General features: G+C 42.9%; 1 protein-coding gene across 1 annotated transcript in view; it reads right to left on the bottom strand.

Moving 5' to 3' along the window:
• The window catches only part of LOC135539358 (voltage-dependent calcium channel gamma-4 subunit-like), a 30,323-nt gene extending 15,215 nt beyond the window's left edge, over positions 1-15,108 (bottom strand). The window contains exon 1 of the mRNA XM_064965187.1: positions 14,838-15,108. Coding sequence (XP_064821259.1) covers positions 14,838-15,054 — 217 coding nt within the window. The 5' untranslated portion in view covers positions 15,055-15,108. The remainder of the gene's footprint in view (positions 1-14,837) is intronic.
• Between the last annotated feature and the right edge of the window lie 4,249 nt (positions 15,109-19,357).

Genomic DNA, 19,357 nt, shown 5'->3' with positions numbered 1-19,357 from the left:
GAGATCCCCCAGGAGACCATCCGCCACCTCATCAGGAGCATGCCCAGGCGTTGTAGGGATGTCATACAGGCACGTGGAGGCAACACAGGACAGTACAAAGTTGGATCAGCCGGTAGTGTGGTTTTCCACTTCAATTTTGAGTGTGACTCCAAATCCAGACCTCCATGGATTGCTAAATTTGATTTCCATTGATAATTTGTGTGATTTTGTTTTCAGCCCATTCAACTATGTAAAGAAAAAAGTATTTAATAAGAATATTTCATTCATTCAGATCTAGGATATGTTATTTTAGTGTTCCCTTTATTTTTTTGAGCAGTGTATATCCACATAATTTTCCGTCCTCATGATGCCATCTACTTTGTGAAGTGTACCAGTGCCTCCTGCAGCAAAGCACCCCCACAACATGATACTGCCACCCCCATGCTTCATGGTTGGGATGGTGTTCTTCGGCTTGCAAGCCTCCTCCTTTTTCCTCCAAACAAAACGATGGTCATTATGAACAAACAGTTATATTTTTGCATCATCAGACCAGAGAATATTTCTCCAAAAAGTACGATATTTGTCCCCATGTGCAGTTTCAAACTGTAGTCTGGCTTTTTTATGGTGGTTTTGGAGCAGTGGCTTCTTCCTTGCTGAGCAGCCTTTTAGGTTATGTCGATATAGGACTCATTTTACTGTGGACATAGATATTTTTGTACCCGTTTCCTCCAGCATCTTCACAAGGTTCTTCGCTGTTGTTCTGGGATTGATTTGCACTTTTCACCCCAAAGTACGTTCATCTCTAGGAGACAGAATGTGTCTCCTTCCTGAGTGGTATGACGGCTGCGTGGTCCCATGGCGTACTATTGTTTGTACAGATGAACGTGGTACCTTCATGCGTTTGGAAATTGCTCCCAAGGATGAACCAGACTTGTGGAGGTCTACAATTTTTTTTCTGAGGTCTTGGTTGATTTCTTTTGATTTTCCCATGATGTCAAGCAAGGAGGAATTGAGTTTGAAGGTAGACCTTGAAATACATTCACAGGTACACCTCCAATTTACTCAAATTATGTAAATTAGCCTATCAGAAGCTTCTAAAGCCATGGCATAATTTTAAGGAATTTTCCAAGCTGTTTAAAGGCACAGTCAACTTAGTGTATGTAAACTTCTGACCCACTGGAATTGTGATACAGTAAATTATAAGTGAAATAATCTGTCTGTAAACAATTGTTGGAAAAATGACTTGTGTCGTGCACAAAGTAGATGTCCTAACCGACTTGCCAAAACTATAGTTTGTTAACAAGACATTTGTGGAGTGGTTGAAAAACTAGTTTTAATAACTTCAACCTAAGTGTATGTAAACTTCTGACTTCAACTGTACCTGTAAGCAAGGGTTGGAAAAAGTTCAGGGAACAGAACAGAAAATAACAAAACATTTGTAGGAACAGAATCAGAACAGGGAATGAAAGTTATCTATACTCTTCCGGGAACAGGACCGTTCTTTTTAAAGCATGGGAACCAGCTAAGAACTTTCTTTTACAGCTTCTGCCCCCAAGCCATAAGACTGCTGAACAATTATTAAAATGGCCACCTGAAATATTTGCATTGACACCCCCATCTTTTGTTTTTACACTGCTGCTACTGTCATAGAAATATTGGAAGAAAACAGTATAGGTACTGGGAAATCCCCAATAGCAATTGCTGTTTATGATATATGCATAATCACTTACTCTTACACTTACTGCCTACCCAAGGACGTCCCCGGAAAAAAATCAGTTAACCACCTAACTGAGGAACTCAATTTAACCTTAAGCAATAACCTAGATGCAGTTGCACCCCTAAAAACATTTCTCATAAGAAACTAGCTCCCTGGTATCCAGAAAATGCCAGAGCTCTGAAGCAAGCTTCCAGAAAATTTGAACGGAAATGGCGCCACACCAAACTGGAAGTCTTCCGACTAGCTTGGAAAGACAGTACCGTGCAGTATAGAAGAGCCCTCACTGCTGCTCGATTATCCTATTTTTCCAACTTAATTGAGGAAACTAAGAACAATCCGAAATGTATTTTTGATACTGTCGCAAAGTTAACTAAAAAGCAGCATTCCCCAAGAGAGGATGGCTTTCACTTCAGCAGTAATGAACTTCTTTGAGGAAAAGATCATGATCATTCGAAAGCAAATTACGGACTCTTTAAATCTGCGTATTCCTCCAAAGCTCAATTGTCCTGAGTCTGCACAACCCTGCCAGGACCTAGGATCAAGGGAGACAGTCAATTGTTTTAGTACTGTATCTCTTGACACAATGATGAAAATAATCATGGCCTCTAAACCGTCAAGCTGCACACTGGACCGTATTCTAACTAAACTACTGAAAGAGCTGCTTCCTGTGCTTGGCCCTCCTATGTTGAACATAATAAATGGCTCTCCATCAAACTCACTAAAAGTGGCAGTAATAAAGCCTCTCTTGAAAAAGCCAAACCTTGACCCAGAAAAAAAAAAAACTAAAAATCGGCCTATATCGAATCTCCCATTCCTCTCAAAAATGTTAGAAAAGGCTGTTGCGCAGCAACTCACTGCCTTCCTGAAGACAAACAATGTATACGAAATGCTTCAGTCTGGTTTTTGACCCCAACATAGCACTGAGATGGTAGGTGGTAAATTACCTTTTAATGACGTCAGACCGAGGCTCTGCATTTGTCGTCGTGCTCCTAGACCTTAGTGCTGCTTTTGATACCATTGATCACCACATTCTTTTAGAGAGATTGGAAACCCAAATTGGTCTACACGGACAAGTTCTGGTCTGGTTTAGATCTTATCTGTCGGAAAGATATCGGTTTGTCTCTGTGAATGGTTTGTCCTCTGACAAATCAACTGTAAATTTCAGTGTTCCTCATGGTTTCGTTTTAGAACCACTATTGTTTTTACTATTTATTTTAACTCTTGAAAACATAATGTTAACTTTCACTGCTATGCGGATGACACACAACTTTACATTTCAATGAAACACGGTGAAGCCCCAAAATTGTCCTCGCTGGAAGCATGTGTTTCAGACATATGGATGTGGATGGCTGCAAACTTTCTACAGAGATGCTTGTTTCTACAGAGATGCTTGTTCTAGGTCCCAAGAAACAAAGAGATCTTCTGTTGAATTAGACAATTAATCTTGATGGTTGTACAGTCGTTCAAATAAATCTGCGAAGGCCTCGGCGTTACTCTGGACCCTGATCTCTCTTTTGACGAACATATCAAGACTGTTTCAAGGACAGCTTTTTTCCATCTACGTAACAATGCAAAAATCTGAAAATTTCTGTCCAAATATTATGCAGAAAAATGTATCCATGCTTTTGTTACTTTTAGGTTAGACTACTGCAATGCTCTACTTTTCAGCTACCTGGATAAAGCACTAAATAAAATTCAGTTAGTGCTAAATACAGCTGCTGGAATCCTGACTGGAACCCAAATATGTGATCATATTACTCCAGTGCTAGCCTCCCTACACTGGCTTCCTGTTAAGGCAAGGGCTGATTTCAAGGTTTTACTGCTAACCTACAAAGCATTACATGGGCTTGCTCCTGCCTATCTTTCCGATTTGGTCCTGGCGTACATACCTACATGTACGCTACGGTCACAAGACGCAGGGCTCCTAATTGTCCCTAGAATTTCTAAGCAAACAGCTGGAGGCAGGGCTTTCTCCTATAGAGCTCCATTTTTATGGAATGGTCTGCCTATCGATGTGAGAGACGCAGACTCGGTCTCAACCTGTAAGTCTTTATTAAAGACTCATCTCTTCAGTAGGTCATATGATATGATTGAGTGTAGTCTGGCCCAGGAGTGTGAAGGTTAACGGAAAGGCACTGGAGCAACAAACCACCCTTGTTGTCTATGCCTGGACGGTTCCCCTCTCTCCACTGGGATTCTCTGCCTCTAACCCTATTACAGGGGCTGAGTCACTGGCTTACTGGTGATCTTCCCTAAGAGGGGTGCGTCACTTGAGTGTGTTGAGTCTCTGACGTGGCCTTCCTGTCTGGGTTGGCGCCCCCCTTGGGTTGTGCCGTGGCAGAGATCTTTGTGGGCTATACTCGGCCTTGTCTCAGGATGTTAAGTTGGTGGTTGAAGATATCCCTCTAGTGGTGTGGGGCTGTGCTTTGGCAAAGTGGGTGGGGTTATATCCTGCCTGTTTGGCCCTGTCTGGGGGTATCATCGGATGGGGTCTCTCTCTCTCTCTCTCTCTCTCTCTCTCTCTCTCTCTCTCTCTCTCTCTCTCTCTCTCTCTCTCTCTCTCTCTCTCTCTCTCTCTCTCTCTCTCTCTCTCTCTCTCTCTCTCTCTCTCTCTCTCTCTCTCTCTCTCTCTCTCTCTCTCTCTCTCTCTCTCTCTCTCTCTCTCTCTCTCTCTCTCTCTCTCTCTCTCTCTCTCTCTCTCTCTCTCTCTCTCTCTCTCTCTCTCTCTCTCTCTCTCTCTCTCTCTCTCTCTCTCTCTCTCTCTCTCTCTCTCTCTCTCTCTCTCTCTCTCTAATTCAAGGGGCTTTCTCTCTCTCTCTCTCCTACCTGGCGTGATGATTCCTTGCTGTCCCCAGTTCAACCGGCCATGCTGCTGCTCCAGTTTCAACTGTTCTGCCTGTGGCTACGGAACCCTGACCTGTTCACTGTGATTACTATTATTTGACCATGCTGATCATTTATGAACATTTGAACATCTTGGCCATGTTCTGTTATAATCTCCACGCGGCACAACCAGAAGAGGACAGGCCACCCCTCATAGCCTGGTTCCTCTCTAGGTTTCTTCCTAGGTTTTGGCCTTTCTAGGGAGTTTTTCCTAGCCACCGTGCTTCTACACCTGCATTGCTTGTTGTTTGGGGTTTTAGGCTGGGTTTCTGTACAGCACTTTGATATATCAGCTGATGTAAGAAGGGCTATATAAATATATTTGATTTACTCCTACCTACATGTAAAAATTACTTAGACTGACCTGTACCCCCGTACGTTGACTCGGTACCGGTACCCCCTGTATATAGCCTCATTATAATAATAATTTTTTAACCTTTAGTTTATGTAGACATTTCTGCCAATGTGTGTGCGCATGTGTAGGCTACCTGCCCCTCCACTTCTTAAGCTACTGTAGCCGACTGACGTTACAAGCGGGATTCAGAAATTAGGGTGAAGTTATTTATTTAATTAGAATGAACTTTTTCAATTCTTGTTAACCTCTTACACCTATGGTGGCGCTATTTCATTTTTGGAAGAAAAACGTTCCCGTTTTAAACAAGATATTTTGTCACAAAAAGATGCTCGACTATGCATATAATTGCTACTGTTCGAAAGAAAACACTCTGACGTGTCCAGAAATACAAATATCTTCTCTGTGCGTGCCCTTTAACGTGAGCTTCAGGCAAAACCAAGATGACTTGGCATCCAGGAAATGACAAGGATTTTTGAGGCTCTGTCTTTCATGATCTCCTTATATGGCTGTGAATGCAAGAGGAATGAGTCTGCCCTTTCTGTCGTTTCCCCAAGGTGTCTGCAGCATTGTGACGTATTTGTAGGCAGATCATTGGAAGATTGACCATAAGAGACCACATTTACCACGTGTCCGCCCGGTGTCCTGCGCCGAAATTGGTGCGCAAAAGTCACCTGCCAGTATTTTTCCATGGGGCACAGAGAGAGAAGCAAGCTTCCACGAACTGCATGTCAATGAAGAGATATGTGAAAAAACACCTTGAGGATTGATTCCAAACAACGTTTGCCATGTTTCGGTCGATATTATGTAGTTAATCCGGAAAAAGTTTCACGTTGTAGGTGACTGCATTTTCGGTTCGTTTCGGTAGCCAGGCGCAATGTAGAAAACGGAACGATTTCTCCTACACACAGACGCTTTCAGGAAACACTGCGCATCTGGTATGTGGCTGGGAGTCTCGTCATTGAAAACATCAGAAGCTCTTCAAAGGTAAATGATTTTATTTATTTGGTTATCTGGCTTTTGTGAAAATGTTGCGTGCTACATGCTACACAAAATGCTATGCTAGCTTAGCATACTCTTACACAAATTAGTCAATTTCTATGGTTCAAAAGCATATTTTGAAAATCTGAGATGACAGTGTTGTTAAGAAAAGGCTAAGCTTGAGAGCAAACGCATTATTTTAATTTTATTTGCGATTTTCAGAAATCGTTAACGTTGCGTTATGCTAATGAGCCTGAGGCTTAGTCACAATCCCGGATCCGGGATGGGGAGTTTCAAGAGGCTAAGGATACTAATGGTATCACGTTTCACATTGGATTTATTAACTACAAAAAGATAAGATGTGTTTCTAATTCTGGTGCCGCTCTGCACACACAGCTTGTTAGCTAGCTAGCTCCACCTGGTTCAACGTTTAGCCAACTCTCTGAAGTTCAAAGACATTTAAAGTTCCTCCATAGAAGCCACTCCTCTAAATGTATAATTATGTGGGCCTAATTCAGATAATGCACGTCAATAAGCTCTTCAAGCCAAGCCTCCTCCAACCTCTCTCGCTCTTTCCCAATACGTAACATTTAGTTGTCATCTTGAGCCCTACAGTTGTCTGTCCATCGCACATGTAAACAACTATAGATTGCCCACTCCATAGCAAGTTGCTCTATCCTCACTGATTGGTGAATGAATTTAATGTTGAGCTAATTGTAAACATTTCAGAGGTTTAAAAAGGAACAATATAAACCATAACTTTTTGGGGGTTAGAACCGGTTCAGAACTTTATTTTGCAGGTTGGAACAGTGGAATGGAATGTAAAAAATATGGTTCTGTTCAGAACGAAATGATTGGAAAAAAATGGTTGATTCCAACCCCTGCCTGTGAGCAGAGGTTAAATTGTTTGTTTTGTATGAAAATCAGTGGGGTAACAAAATAATCAGCATTATAATAGGCATGTCTTCTTTGGCAATCAATTTGTATTGTCATTTTTTAATTATGACAATTAAGCAACCCCAATGTATGGCAAAACTGCAATCTCTAAGACTGAGTGAGTGCCTTTACAGCTCAACACAGAAGTGCATTGAGTATTGGGAACCATTTTAGCTTCACTTCCACTGTTTATTTTATTTCACCTTTATTTAACCAGGTAGGCAAGTTGAGAACAAGTTCTCATTTTCAATTGCGACCTGGCCAAGATAAAGCAAAGCAGTTCGACACATACAACTACACAGAGTTACACATGGAGTAAAACAAACATACAGTCAATAATACAGTAGAAAAACAAGTCTATATACAATGTGAGCAAATGAGGTGAGATAAGGGAAGTGAAGGCAAAAAAGGCCATGGTGGCGAAGTAAATACAATATAGCAAGTAAAACACTGGAATGGTAGATTTGCAGTGGAAGAATGTGCAAAGTAGAAATAATGGGGTGCAAAGGAGCTAAATAAATAAATAAATACAGTAGGGGAAGAGGTAGTTGTTTGGGCTAAATTATAGATGGACTATGTACAGGTGCAGTAATATGTGAGCTGCTCTGACAGCTGGTGCTTAAAGCTAGTGAGGGAGATAAGTGTTTCCAGTTTGAGATTTTTGTAGTTCGTTCCAGTCATTGGCAGCAGAGAACTGGAAGGAGAGGCAGCCAAAGGAGGAATTGGTTTTGGGGGTGACCAGAGAGATATACCTGCTGGAGCGCGTGCTACAGGTGGGTGCTGCTATGGTGACCAGCGAGCTGAGATAAGGGGGGACTTTACCTAGCAGGGTCTTGTAGATGACCTGGAACCAGTGGGTTTGGCGACGAGTATGATGCGAGGGCCATCGTGCAGGTAGCGATCGGTTGATAAGCATGCATTTAGTTTGACTTGTATTCAAGAGCAGTTGGAGGCCACGGAAGGAGAGTTGTATGGCATTCAAGCTCGCCTGGAGGGTTGTTAACACAGTGTCCAAAGAAGGGCCAGAAGTATACGGAATGGTGTCGTCTGCGTAGAGGTGGATCAGAGACTCACCAGCAGCAAGAGCGACATTATTGATGTATACAGAGAAGAGAGTCGGCCCAAGAATTGAACCCCGTGGCACCCCCATAGAGACTGCCAGAGGCCAGGACAACAGGCCCTCCGATTTGACACACTGAACTCTATCAGAGAAGTAGTTGGTGAACCAGGCGAGGATTTTTTTGAGAAACCAAGGCTATCGAGTCTGCCGATGAGGATGTGGTGATTGACAGAGTCGAAAGCCTTGGCCAGGTCAATGAATACGGCTGCACAGTATTGTTTCTTATCGATGACGGTTAAGATATCGTTTAGGACCTTGAGCGTGGCTGAGGTGCACCCATGACCAGCTCTGAAACCAGATTGCATAGCGGAGAAGGTGGGGTGGGATTCGAAATGGTTGGTAATCTGTTTGTTGACTTGGCTTTCGAAGACCTTAGAAAGGCAGGGTAGGATAGATATAGGTCTGTAGCAGTTTGGGTCAAGAGTTTCCCCCCCTTTGAAGAGGGGGATGACCGCAGCTGCTTTCCAATATTTGGGAATCTCAGACGACACGAAAGAGAGGTTGAACAGGCTAGTAATATGGGTTGCAACAATTTCAGCAGATCGTTTTAGAAAGAAAGGGTCCAGATTGTCTAGCCCGGCTGATTTGTAGGGGTCCAGATTTTGCAGCCCCTTCAGAACATCAGCTGACTGAATTTGGGAGAAGGAGAAATGGGGAAGGCGAGGGCGAGTTGCTGTGGGGGGGCGCCGTGCTGTTGAACGGGGTAGCGGTAGCCAGATGGAAAGCATGGCCAGCCGTAGAAAAATGCTTTTGAAATTCTCAATTATGGTGGATTTATCGGTGGTGACAGCTTTTCCTATCCTCAGTGCAGTGGGCAGCTGGGAGGAGGTGTTCTTATTCTCCATGGACTTTAGTGTCCCAGAACTTTTGAGTTTGTGTTGCAGGAAGCGTTTCATGGAGCGTTTGACAGTGATGAGTAGAGGTATTTTGACCGCTGACCCATTACGGATGCAGGCAATGAGGCATTGATCACTGAGATCTTGGTTGAAAACAGCAGAGGTGTATTTAGAGGGCAAGTTGGTTAGGATGATATCTATGAGGGTGCCCGTGTTTACGGCTTTGGGGTGGTACCTGGTAGGTTCATTGATAATTTGTGTGAGATTGAGGGCATCAAGCTTAGATTGTAGGATGGCTGGGGTGTTAAGCATGTCCCAGTTTAGGTCACCTAGCAGCATGAGCTCTGAAGATAGATGGGGGGAAATCAGTTCACATATGGTTATCCAGAGAACAGCTGGGGGCAGAGGCTGGTCTATAGCAGGCGGCAACGGTGAGAGACTTGTTTTTAGAGAGGTGGTTTTTAAAAGTAGAAGTTCAAATTGTTTGGGTACAGACCTGGATAGTAGGACAGAACTCTGTAGGCTCTCTGCAGTAGATTGCAACACCGCCCCCTTTGGCCATTCTATCTTGTTTGAAAATGTTGTAGTTAGGGATGGAGATTTCAGTGTTTTTGGTGGTCCTCCTAAGCCAGGATTCAGACACGGCTCGGACATGGGGGTTGGCAGAGTCTGCTAAAGCAGTGAATAAAACAAACTTAGGGAGGAGGCTTCTAATGTTAACATGCATGAAACCAAGGCTATTACGGTTACAGAGGTCATCAAAAGAGAGCGCACTATGACATGGCATGAGGCATAATATATTTTTCTAATGAGCAGACATTGTTCATGTACAACCATTGTTGGATTAGTATAGTGTTGTTGCGTAGTGTTGTCTCAACTCTCACTTACCTTACCTGCTACTCCCCCTATGGACATTCTTTCTCCTGTTGCTTCGCTGCATGTTGGAGCTCGAACCCTAATATTTTCACTGTGCCCTGCAATCGCACCTGCAACTCTGTACATGAGACTATTAAACAATCTGAATCCATGCTCAATAATAATCAATAATTGAGATCAATAATCTGTCTGTAAACAATTGTTGGAAAAATGATGTGTCATGCACAGAGTAGATGTCCTAACCGATTTGATAAAACTATAGTTTGTTAACAGGAAATTAGTGGAGTGGTTGAAAAACGAGTTAATGACTCCAACCTAAGTGTATATGTAAACTTCCGACTTCATCTGTAAATGCATATTGATCTGCACATCATTGTGGCAGCAAGGGGAAAACACACTATATGAAACCATTTTTAGCTTACCTTTCAGATAACTTTACGCGGTATATTACTCTACCTCCCTGTCTCACACACATCCTCTCTCTCTCCCTTACACACAGACTCACATCACTCTCTCTCTCTTGACATGAATTGTAGCCCAATGTTCTAACAAAACCCTAAGAAGGTATCGCTCAGCCTATAGAAGTCAGCTAAGCACACAGACTCATGCTTTACCCAGAAGATTTACAGGGAGATATCATTAGCATTGGTTCTGGTGTACGCTGTAGCGTTGGATACAGGGCAGTACTCAATCTAATATTGCCTCAAGGTCTCGCTCACACACACGCAGCTCCCAACTTAGAAAAGTTAGGCACCAAACAGAATTGAAGGAACACCAGAAAAATATCGATTTTTGATTTAAAACAGTTTTGAATGATTTATATTTATTTATATTAGGCATATGCATCTTACCTTTGAAGCACCATCTCTTTGAGTAGGCTATCATTTCCTTTTTCATTCTTCCTGTGCAATCCACATTTGTGCATAGCCTATTGGTCAAGTTACCAGGTTGTTTAGGTAACATGACTGAACAACAATCAGCGGCCTGAGTAGTTTTAAATGGCCCGCAACGTGGTTTATGAAATTATATAAAACGTGAGACGTAGTTTTCAACGACATTAAAAGGTGCAAGCATGACTGTCACTGTGCTCCGCTTTCCCTCTATGGCACTGGGGCTGCATGACTAGCCTGACCTCATTGACTAGAGGTAACCAAATAAGCTAAATCCGGGACACTCAAATTAGTATATGTGACATTTGGTGTGGTTATATAAAACCGATAGTTACTTAAGGCAAAAACAAAAGTAGGGTGGTTGGGCGGGCATATAACGAACGTTCTAGCAAACCAAAGGTTGCGAGTTCGAATGTCATCACGGATAACTTCAACTACTTACAACTTTTCAACTACTTTTCAACTACTTACTACAGCAGGACCGCTACCTCCGCCGTTGTGCAAGGAGGAACAGGAGGAGCACTGCCAGAGCCCTGCAAAACGACCTCCAGCAGGCCACAAATGTGCATGTGTCTGCTGAAACGGTCAGAAACAGACTCCATGAGGGTGGTATGAGGGCCCGACGTCCACAGGTGGGGGTTGTGCTTACAGCCCAACACCGTGCAGGACATTTGGCATTTGCCAGAGAGCACCAAGATTGGCAAATTCGCCACTGGCGCCCTGTGCTTTTCACAGATGAAAGCAGGTTCACACTGAGCACATGCGACAGACGTGACAGAGTTTGGAGACGCCGTGGAGAACGTTCATACAAAATGTGATATCCACAAATTAATACATACCATGCAAAATGTAACATATCATACTAAATGGTGTGTCTCAGTTTTACAAACAGACGAATATACGAAATGCTCTGAGACCAGGTTGGCTTGATAGCCAGACTGGCCTGTATTCTTGGTTCTAACAATGAAAAGATACAATGTATCCACTTTGCTCCCACTGTGAGCTTCTCCAATAATTAAACAAATGTAACAACAGAAGATTCCTCAATGTCTGCACAACCACAGCTCACTTCACGGCTAAATTTCATTTGTTTAATTTTTTGGTACTTTTACACCTTTTTCTCCCCAATTGGTAGTTACAGTGTTGTCCCATCACTGCAAATCCTGTAAGGACTCGGGAGAGTCGAAGGTCGAGAGCCATGCGTCCTCCAAAACATGACCCTGCCAAGTCGCACTACTTCTTGACGGACTGCTCACTTAACCCAGAAGCCAGCCGCACCAATGTGTCGGAGGAAACACCGTACAACTGGCGACCGAAGTCAGCTTGCAGGCGCCCGGCCTGCCACAAGTAGTGGCTAGAGCGCGGCGGAATAAGGAAAATCCCTGCCGGCCAAACCTTCCACTGGACGATGCTGTGCTGCCTCATGGGTCTCCCGGTCACAGCCTGGGATCACACTCGGGCTGCAGTGACACCTCAGGCAATGTGATGCAGTGCCTTAAACCGCTGCTCCACTCGGGAGGCAATTATTGATTCATTTTTTACTGATGGAGATGTGCAGAAAGAGCTAACAGAGAAAAGCAGAGCTAATCACAGCTGTCACAGGTGATACTGGATGAAGCACTCATTCTGATGACATATCTGTCATCACCCCCCCCCCCTCCCCACATATTTTCAGATCACTGATCAAAGAGATTGTCTAAGAAAGGAAGCCATCTTAGACAATTGGAACACAGCTTATATGTTTGACCCGTTGGCCTAATAAAGTTGGTGATGAGAAAGATAAACATATGAAGAGAGCTGGAGAGAAGGGGAGTTTCTCTCCCGTCTGTCAATCATCACTAGTTACCACAGCCACAAAGTCATAAACCCTGCCTATTTCTAGAATTTCTCGTCATAAAATGTGATTTTAAATCTAAACACACTACTAACCTAAGCTTACATTTTTACAATATAGAACATTTTGACTTTGTGCCTGTGGTTACTAGTGGAAACTCTGTCTGCCTGCGAGACAACAGTGCATCCTTTATTACTCAGCATAGCTTTGCCATGGCAACCTCCTCCTGGTGCCCAAGAAGCACATTTCATGCCTACATCTCAGAGGAGCCCTTTGACATCCTACTAACTCATTCATACAGGGACTGGCGGGTGTGCGCATAGACGTGCGTACACACAGCACAATGTTTTGAAAACCCCAAAATGTGTTTTGCTAGCTATAAACAGTCTCTCACAGCCGCCCTTTACAAACATCATTTAACGATTACCTCACATTTCAAAACACCCAACAAGACCCATGTAACATCTTCATTATCATCAAGAAGTCTTTCTTATTCAGTCTGGTAAGCAACAATAGCTATTCAAAATCAAATGCCATTCAATAACACAAAGAAAGAACACCTCAGAGCGAGATTGACAGTCATTCAACAGGTGTCTATCTACTTAGAAGGAAGGAAATAAGACCCCCTCTCACTCTCTTTGAAGCACGTCATCTCGTCTCCCGTCGACACAGGAAGGAAGCGCTAGTTAGGTGGGAGTTCTTGTTTGATTTAAGGCGAGCTGGGAAGAAGACTCAAATTGTTCCGTGCGAGTCTTAAACGCCTCCCCTACGCTCTCACGCAGCGAAGAGCATGTTTTTTCAAGGCACTGAATAAAGAGCTTTACATTTGGAACACTTCGTTAAAGAGGAGTAGCGTGAGGGCAATTTAGTAACTTATAGTTTGCTACATACATGTTATGTCACGTTAGGGGTTGGAGAAAGGGTAGGGAAAGTATAGAGGGTTGAGAAAGGGAAAGCGGATTGGGTTGGTAATGTTGCCACTTGACATTGTGTTGCCCAGCTGTGGACATGCATTGAATAGCAATGATTGAGAAATGTATTTTTTGTCCATCTTGACTTCTCTCGCTCTCTCTATCTCTGTGTGTTAATATTCTTCTTTGCCAATGAATAATTTCATTTAGCAGTCTGTAGCGTGTAATTCACGCTGTTAACTCAAAACATATTGACTGTGGAAGTTGAAATGGTCTTCTCCAGTTGCGTTAGTTCTCTCATCGCTTTCCGCCGCGCTTTCTGAAGACACGTTTCAGCGCCACGCACAATGGACAGCACCAAATCAGCACCAAATCAGCCGGCTCGACTTTCAGACACTTCATGCGCACTTGATTCGACTTTGAAGAAACGCGTTTTATGCAATGCTTCACTTACTAGCCTACAGAATAAACAACGCCAAATAATATTTACCTAACAAATCACTTTTGTATCATGGAGAATAGTAAACAACTGGGGCTTGGTAGGGAAAAGTAGAGTCCCAAAATCCAATAATTATCCATCATGTCATTTATATGCTATATTGATCTGGATGTGACCAAATCGAAGGACACCATTTAACAGATTGATCGTATTGATTAAGATAGATAGATTGATAGATACAAAGCTCAGCACCTGGCTCAAATGGGTAGACATTATTCGTTAATTTGACTGAATATTTCATTGCTGTGCAACTCTTTTAGCAAAGCCCAACCCAGCTCTTGTGTTGAAACGAGAAAGCAATGTATATATTCGTTCGATCTCGTGTCGGTGAAAAACATACATGGATTTGAATTTGATCAAAGTTAAACCTATTTGCACATAACTCTATTTCTAAATCTCACCCGTGTTTCCATAGCAATGTCTTAGGTGTAGTTGCCAAGCAACAGCATCACATACACTGAACTGGATGGACAAAGAACCGGCGTTTGGAGAAGCGCATCTAAACAATCTGAAGTTGAACTCGTAGTTGTGCACTCCTAAAAGTAGCAGCCATTGATTATAAACGGGTTGAGTAGGCTATGAACTAGTTCTATTGCACATTTCCATACAGCCGTGCATTATGCATGTACAGTATAGGGTAACGAGGTCACGTCATATCCGAAGCAAAAACATAAAGTAGGTCGAATACATTGCATTACGCACAGGGATACATAATGGTATAACGCGCCCACAATTATAGCCTACATCTCCAGCTGCACTACGCGTTCCAAGACCTCTGTCCTATCAAAACGTCCTAACAGCTTTTCACTCTGTGCATGGACAGTTTATTTCAGTATAGGTAAAGTTGTTTTTCCTCAAACGCCCCCAACAAAGTCTTATCATAATACAGTATGCTAACTAAAAACTGGTGTCACAAACTAAACATGTACTACTTTTACGCACAATGATTCATACATCAGATACTTTCCTATATTAACCAAATGAAAAACTCAAAAGTAAAAGACCAGAAAGCTGACAAAGTACCTTCTATACAACAAATCCGCCACAGCCCGGAGTGCGTCAGGTCGCCTCTAGTTTTCTTGGGTTGCATGTCCTCCGTGGTGACATTGGTGGCGTTACATATGTACGCCCGAGAATAGAGCCAGTAGTCGGTCCCAATAGCTATTGTCATCAGACTGAAAGCTGCAAAAGCGCCCACGATGGTCAACAGTATCTGACACCCACGGTCACACCACGCCATGGCGCCTCATAATAATCCACAACGGGCTACAAACACACTAAAGAGGCACGCAGCAGAATATGGCTATCGTTGGTGTTTTTTTTCTAGAACATCACTTTCATGTAAACTTCAACTGGAGTGCTTCTTAATGGGTAAGTTCAGTAGCTTTTTCCTTTGCACGTTTCTCGAGGATTTAATTCCCCAAAGTTCACATTGTAGAAGTCGTTGATTCCCCCACAGGTTGAATTTTATAAACTTGCACGTTTCTTGACGAAGGATGTTTTTCGATGTGCGATTAGCTTTCACTTCTCAACTGAATTGATTTGCCAAGAGCGCAAGATCTTCTACCAAGACCACACCTTCTATTCAACTAACCAATGAGCGACGACAATGATCGGTCTCGAGTCGACATCAGAAAGATACTACATAACAACTGATATCTAATAAGCCAAACACCCATATCCCATTGAAGAAGAAAAAATGAAAATATACTGAAATAAATAAACGCAACATGCAGCAATTTCTAAGATTTTACTGAGTTACAGTTCATATAAAGAAATCTGTCAATTTAAATACATTAATTAGGCCATAATCTATGAATTTCACATGACTGGGAATACAGATATGTGTCTGTTAGTCACAGATACCTTTTAAAAAATGTAGGGGCATGGATCAAAAAACCAGTCAGTATCTGGTGTGACCACCATTTCCCTCATGCAGCACAACACCTCTCCTTTGCATAAAGTTGATCAGGCTGTTGATTGTGGCCTGTGGAGTGATGTCCCACTCCTCTTTAATGGCTGTGCGAAGTTGCTGGACATTGGCGGGAAATGGAACATACGTCGATCCAGAGCATTCCAAACATGCTCAATTGGTGACATGACTGGAACATGAACTGGGACATTTTCAGCTTCCTGGAATAGTGTACATATATTTGCTACATGGGGCGTGCATTATCATGCTGAAACATGAGGTGATGGCAGCAGATGAATGGCACTACAATGGGCCCCAGGATCTCGTCACAATATCTCTGTGCATTCAAATTGCCATTGAAAAATATGCAATTGTGTTCGTTGTCCGTAGCTTATGCCTGCCCATACCATAACCCCACCGCCACCATGGGGCATTCAGCAAACCACTCGCTTACACGACACCATATACACGGTCTGCGGTTGTGAGGCCAGTTGAACGTGCTGACAAATTCTCTAAAACGACGTTGGAGGCAGGTTATGGTATGGAAATGAACATTCAATTCTCTGGCAACAGCTCTGATGGACAGTCAGCATGCCATTTGCACACTCCTTCAAAACTTGTGACATTTTAGAGTGGCCTTTTATTGTCCCCAGCACAAGGTGTACCTATGTAATGATCCTGCTGTTTAATCAGCTTCTTGATATGCCACACCTGTCAGGTGGATGGATGATCTTGGCAAAGGAGAAATGCTCACTAACAAGGATGTAAACAAATTTGTACACAAAATTTGAGTTAAATAAGGTTTTTATGTGTATGGAACATTTCTGGGATCTTTTATTTCAGCTCATGAAACATGGTACCAATATGTTGCGTTTTATATTTTTCTTCAGTGTAGAAATGGTCAGAAAATGACCATAATTTTACCAAAAAATGTGGGATTAATTCACAAAAAAAGAGTGTAGATAATTCACGGCTGAATTTAAGCTTGTCATCAAACCTCCAACTCCCATTTATTGGAATTGTGGTCTGCAGACTTTAGACCACTTTTGAGAGTTATGTCCAATTTTATTGTAATTTCAGGGGGTGAACAGTCTCTTTAAGGTCTGGGCGTTTCCCTTTTTTTTCGCCTTTTGCAGAGCGTTTCCCTCTCACAGACACACAGAGCGAGAGAGAGCCTGCTGGGCTTGGCTACCTCGCTGTCGTTTATGTCCCATCCCTTTGAAAGAAAGCCCCCAGCCGCTCTCTGATTCACTTCCTGTGTGTGTGTGTGTGTGTGTGTGTCTGTGTGTGTGTGTGAGAGAGAGAGAGAAATGGGCCACTTGATGGGGTTGAAGCATATCCTGAACTGCTCCAGTGAATGGGAGTGGGGACATCCTCTGTGGGGAGACATTACAGTGGGAGACATGTCAGTGTTGTTTAGATAGGACATGAAGGTACTCAGGGTTGAGTTGTTTTCTCTTTGTAAGTGTGTTAGTGGGTTTATCTCAGTATGATTACAGTTTTAGAACATAGAGCATTAGAGAAAGCCTTGTGGTGTTAGTTCATCACTTTCCTCTTAATAGCTAACTTTGTATTGCACAGAGGGAAAGACAAAGACCAGAAAAAACAGAAATGTAATGTGTGAGACAATGAAGAGGGAACAGCAAAAGGTTATTTTCATTACTGCTAGTCTTTGGCATCTTGAACTCATGCAGATAGCAATATTAGCGACAATCTGCATAACCCCCTCCAAGGGGATTACGCTGGTCGGCAATGAGCTTGAACTGAAATGGCTTGGGTGCCATCTGTTTCAATCATAGGCCTCCTTGGTATCAGTATGACGTGTTACATACAAATGTATAGTGCATTCGGAAAGTATTCAGACCCCTTGACTTTTTACACATTTTGTTCAGTTACAGCCTTTTTCTAAAATTGATGAAATATTTTTTCCCTCATTAATCTAAACACAATACCCCATAATGACAAAGGAAAAACAATTTTTTAGAATTGTTTGAAAAAAAAACCATTATCTTATTTACATAAGTATTTAGACTCTTTGCTATGTGACTCAAAATGGAGCTAAGGTGCATTCTGTTTACATGTATTATCCTTGAGATGTTCCTACAACTTGTTTGGAGTCCACCTGTGGTAAATTCAATTTGACATGATTTGGAAAGGCACACACCTGTCTATTTAAGGTCCCACTGTTGACAGTAGATGTCAGAGGAAAAACCAAGCCATAAGGTTGAGGGAATTGTCCGTAGAGCTCCGAGACAGGATTTTGTCGAGGCAGAGATCTGGGGAAGGGTACGAAATAATGTCTGCAGCATTGAAGATCCACAAGAACACGGTGCCCTCCATCCTTTTTAAATGGGAGAATTTTGGAACCCCCAAGACTTCCTAGAGCTGGCCGCCTGGCCAAACTGAGCAATCAGGGGAGAAGGGCCTTGGTCAGGGAGGTGACCTCTGTGGCGATGGGAGAACCTTCCAGAAGGACAACCATCTCTGCAGCACTCCACCAGTCAGGCCTTTATGGTACAGTGGCCAGACGGAAGCCACTCCTCAGTAAAAGTCACATGACAGCTCGCTAGGAGATTGCCAAAAGGCACCTAAAGGACTCTCAGACCTTGAGAAACAAGATTCTCTGGTCTGATGAAACGAATATTGAACACTTTGGCCTGAATGCCAAGCGTCATGTCTGGAGGAAACCAGGCACCGCTCATCACCTGGCCAATACCATCTCTATGGTGAAGCATGGTATTGGCAGCATCATGTTGTGGGGATGTTTTCAGGGGCAGGGACTGGGAGACTAATCAGGACCGAGGGAAAGATGAACAGAGCAAAGTACAGAGAGTTACTTGATGAAAACTTGCTCCAGAGCGCTAAGGATCTCAGACTGGGGTGAATGTTCACCTTCCAACAGGACAAAGACCCTAAACACACAGCCAAGACAACGCAGGAGTGGCTTTGGGATGGGGAGCGTATACCAGCTAAATTGCTTACTGACTATACGCTAACGTTACTGTATGATTGTAGCGGGTTTACTAACACGTTAGTCCTTGAGTGGCCCAGCCAGAGCCCGGACTTGAACCCCAATCGAACATCTCTGGAGAGACCTGAAAATAGTTGTGCAGCGACGCTCCCCATTCAACCTGACAGGGCTTGAGAGGATCTGCAGTGAAGAATGGGAGAATCTCTCCAAATACAGGTGTACCAAGCTTGCAGCGGCATACCCAAGAAGACTCAAGGCTGTAATCGCTGCTAAAGGTGCTTCAACAAAGTACTGAGAAAAGGGTCTGAATGCTGATATTTCAGTTTTTTATTTTTAATAAATTTGCTAACATTTCTAAAAACCTGTTTTTGCTTTGTCACTGTGGTGTATTATGTGTAGATTGGTGAGGGGGTAAAACAATTTAATCAATTTTAGAATAAGGCTGTAACGTAACAAAATGTGAAAAAGTCAAGCGGTCTGAATATTTTCAGAGTGCACTGCATCTGTGAGCGTAGCACTTCCAAGAATGCTATGTGCAAGTGGATATCTTAAAGATGGCTTCTTTTGAAGCTAATATGATGTCCAGTTATCTCAAATAATGACATTGATTTTGTTGGAGTGACTCCAATAATTTGTAGAACTTTCTTCTGGTAAACCTCA

Source organism: Oncorhynchus masou, chromosome 5 (genome assembly GCF_036934945.1).
Source record: "Oncorhynchus masou masou isolate Uvic2021 chromosome 5, UVic_Omas_1.1, whole genome shotgun sequence".
In the NCBI taxonomy this organism is placed as follows: Eukaryota; Metazoa; Chordata; class Actinopteri; order Salmoniformes; family Salmonidae; genus Oncorhynchus; species Oncorhynchus masou.
Note: the sequence above shows the minus strand (reverse complement) of the source record. Positions and strands in the feature narration are given on the sequence as shown.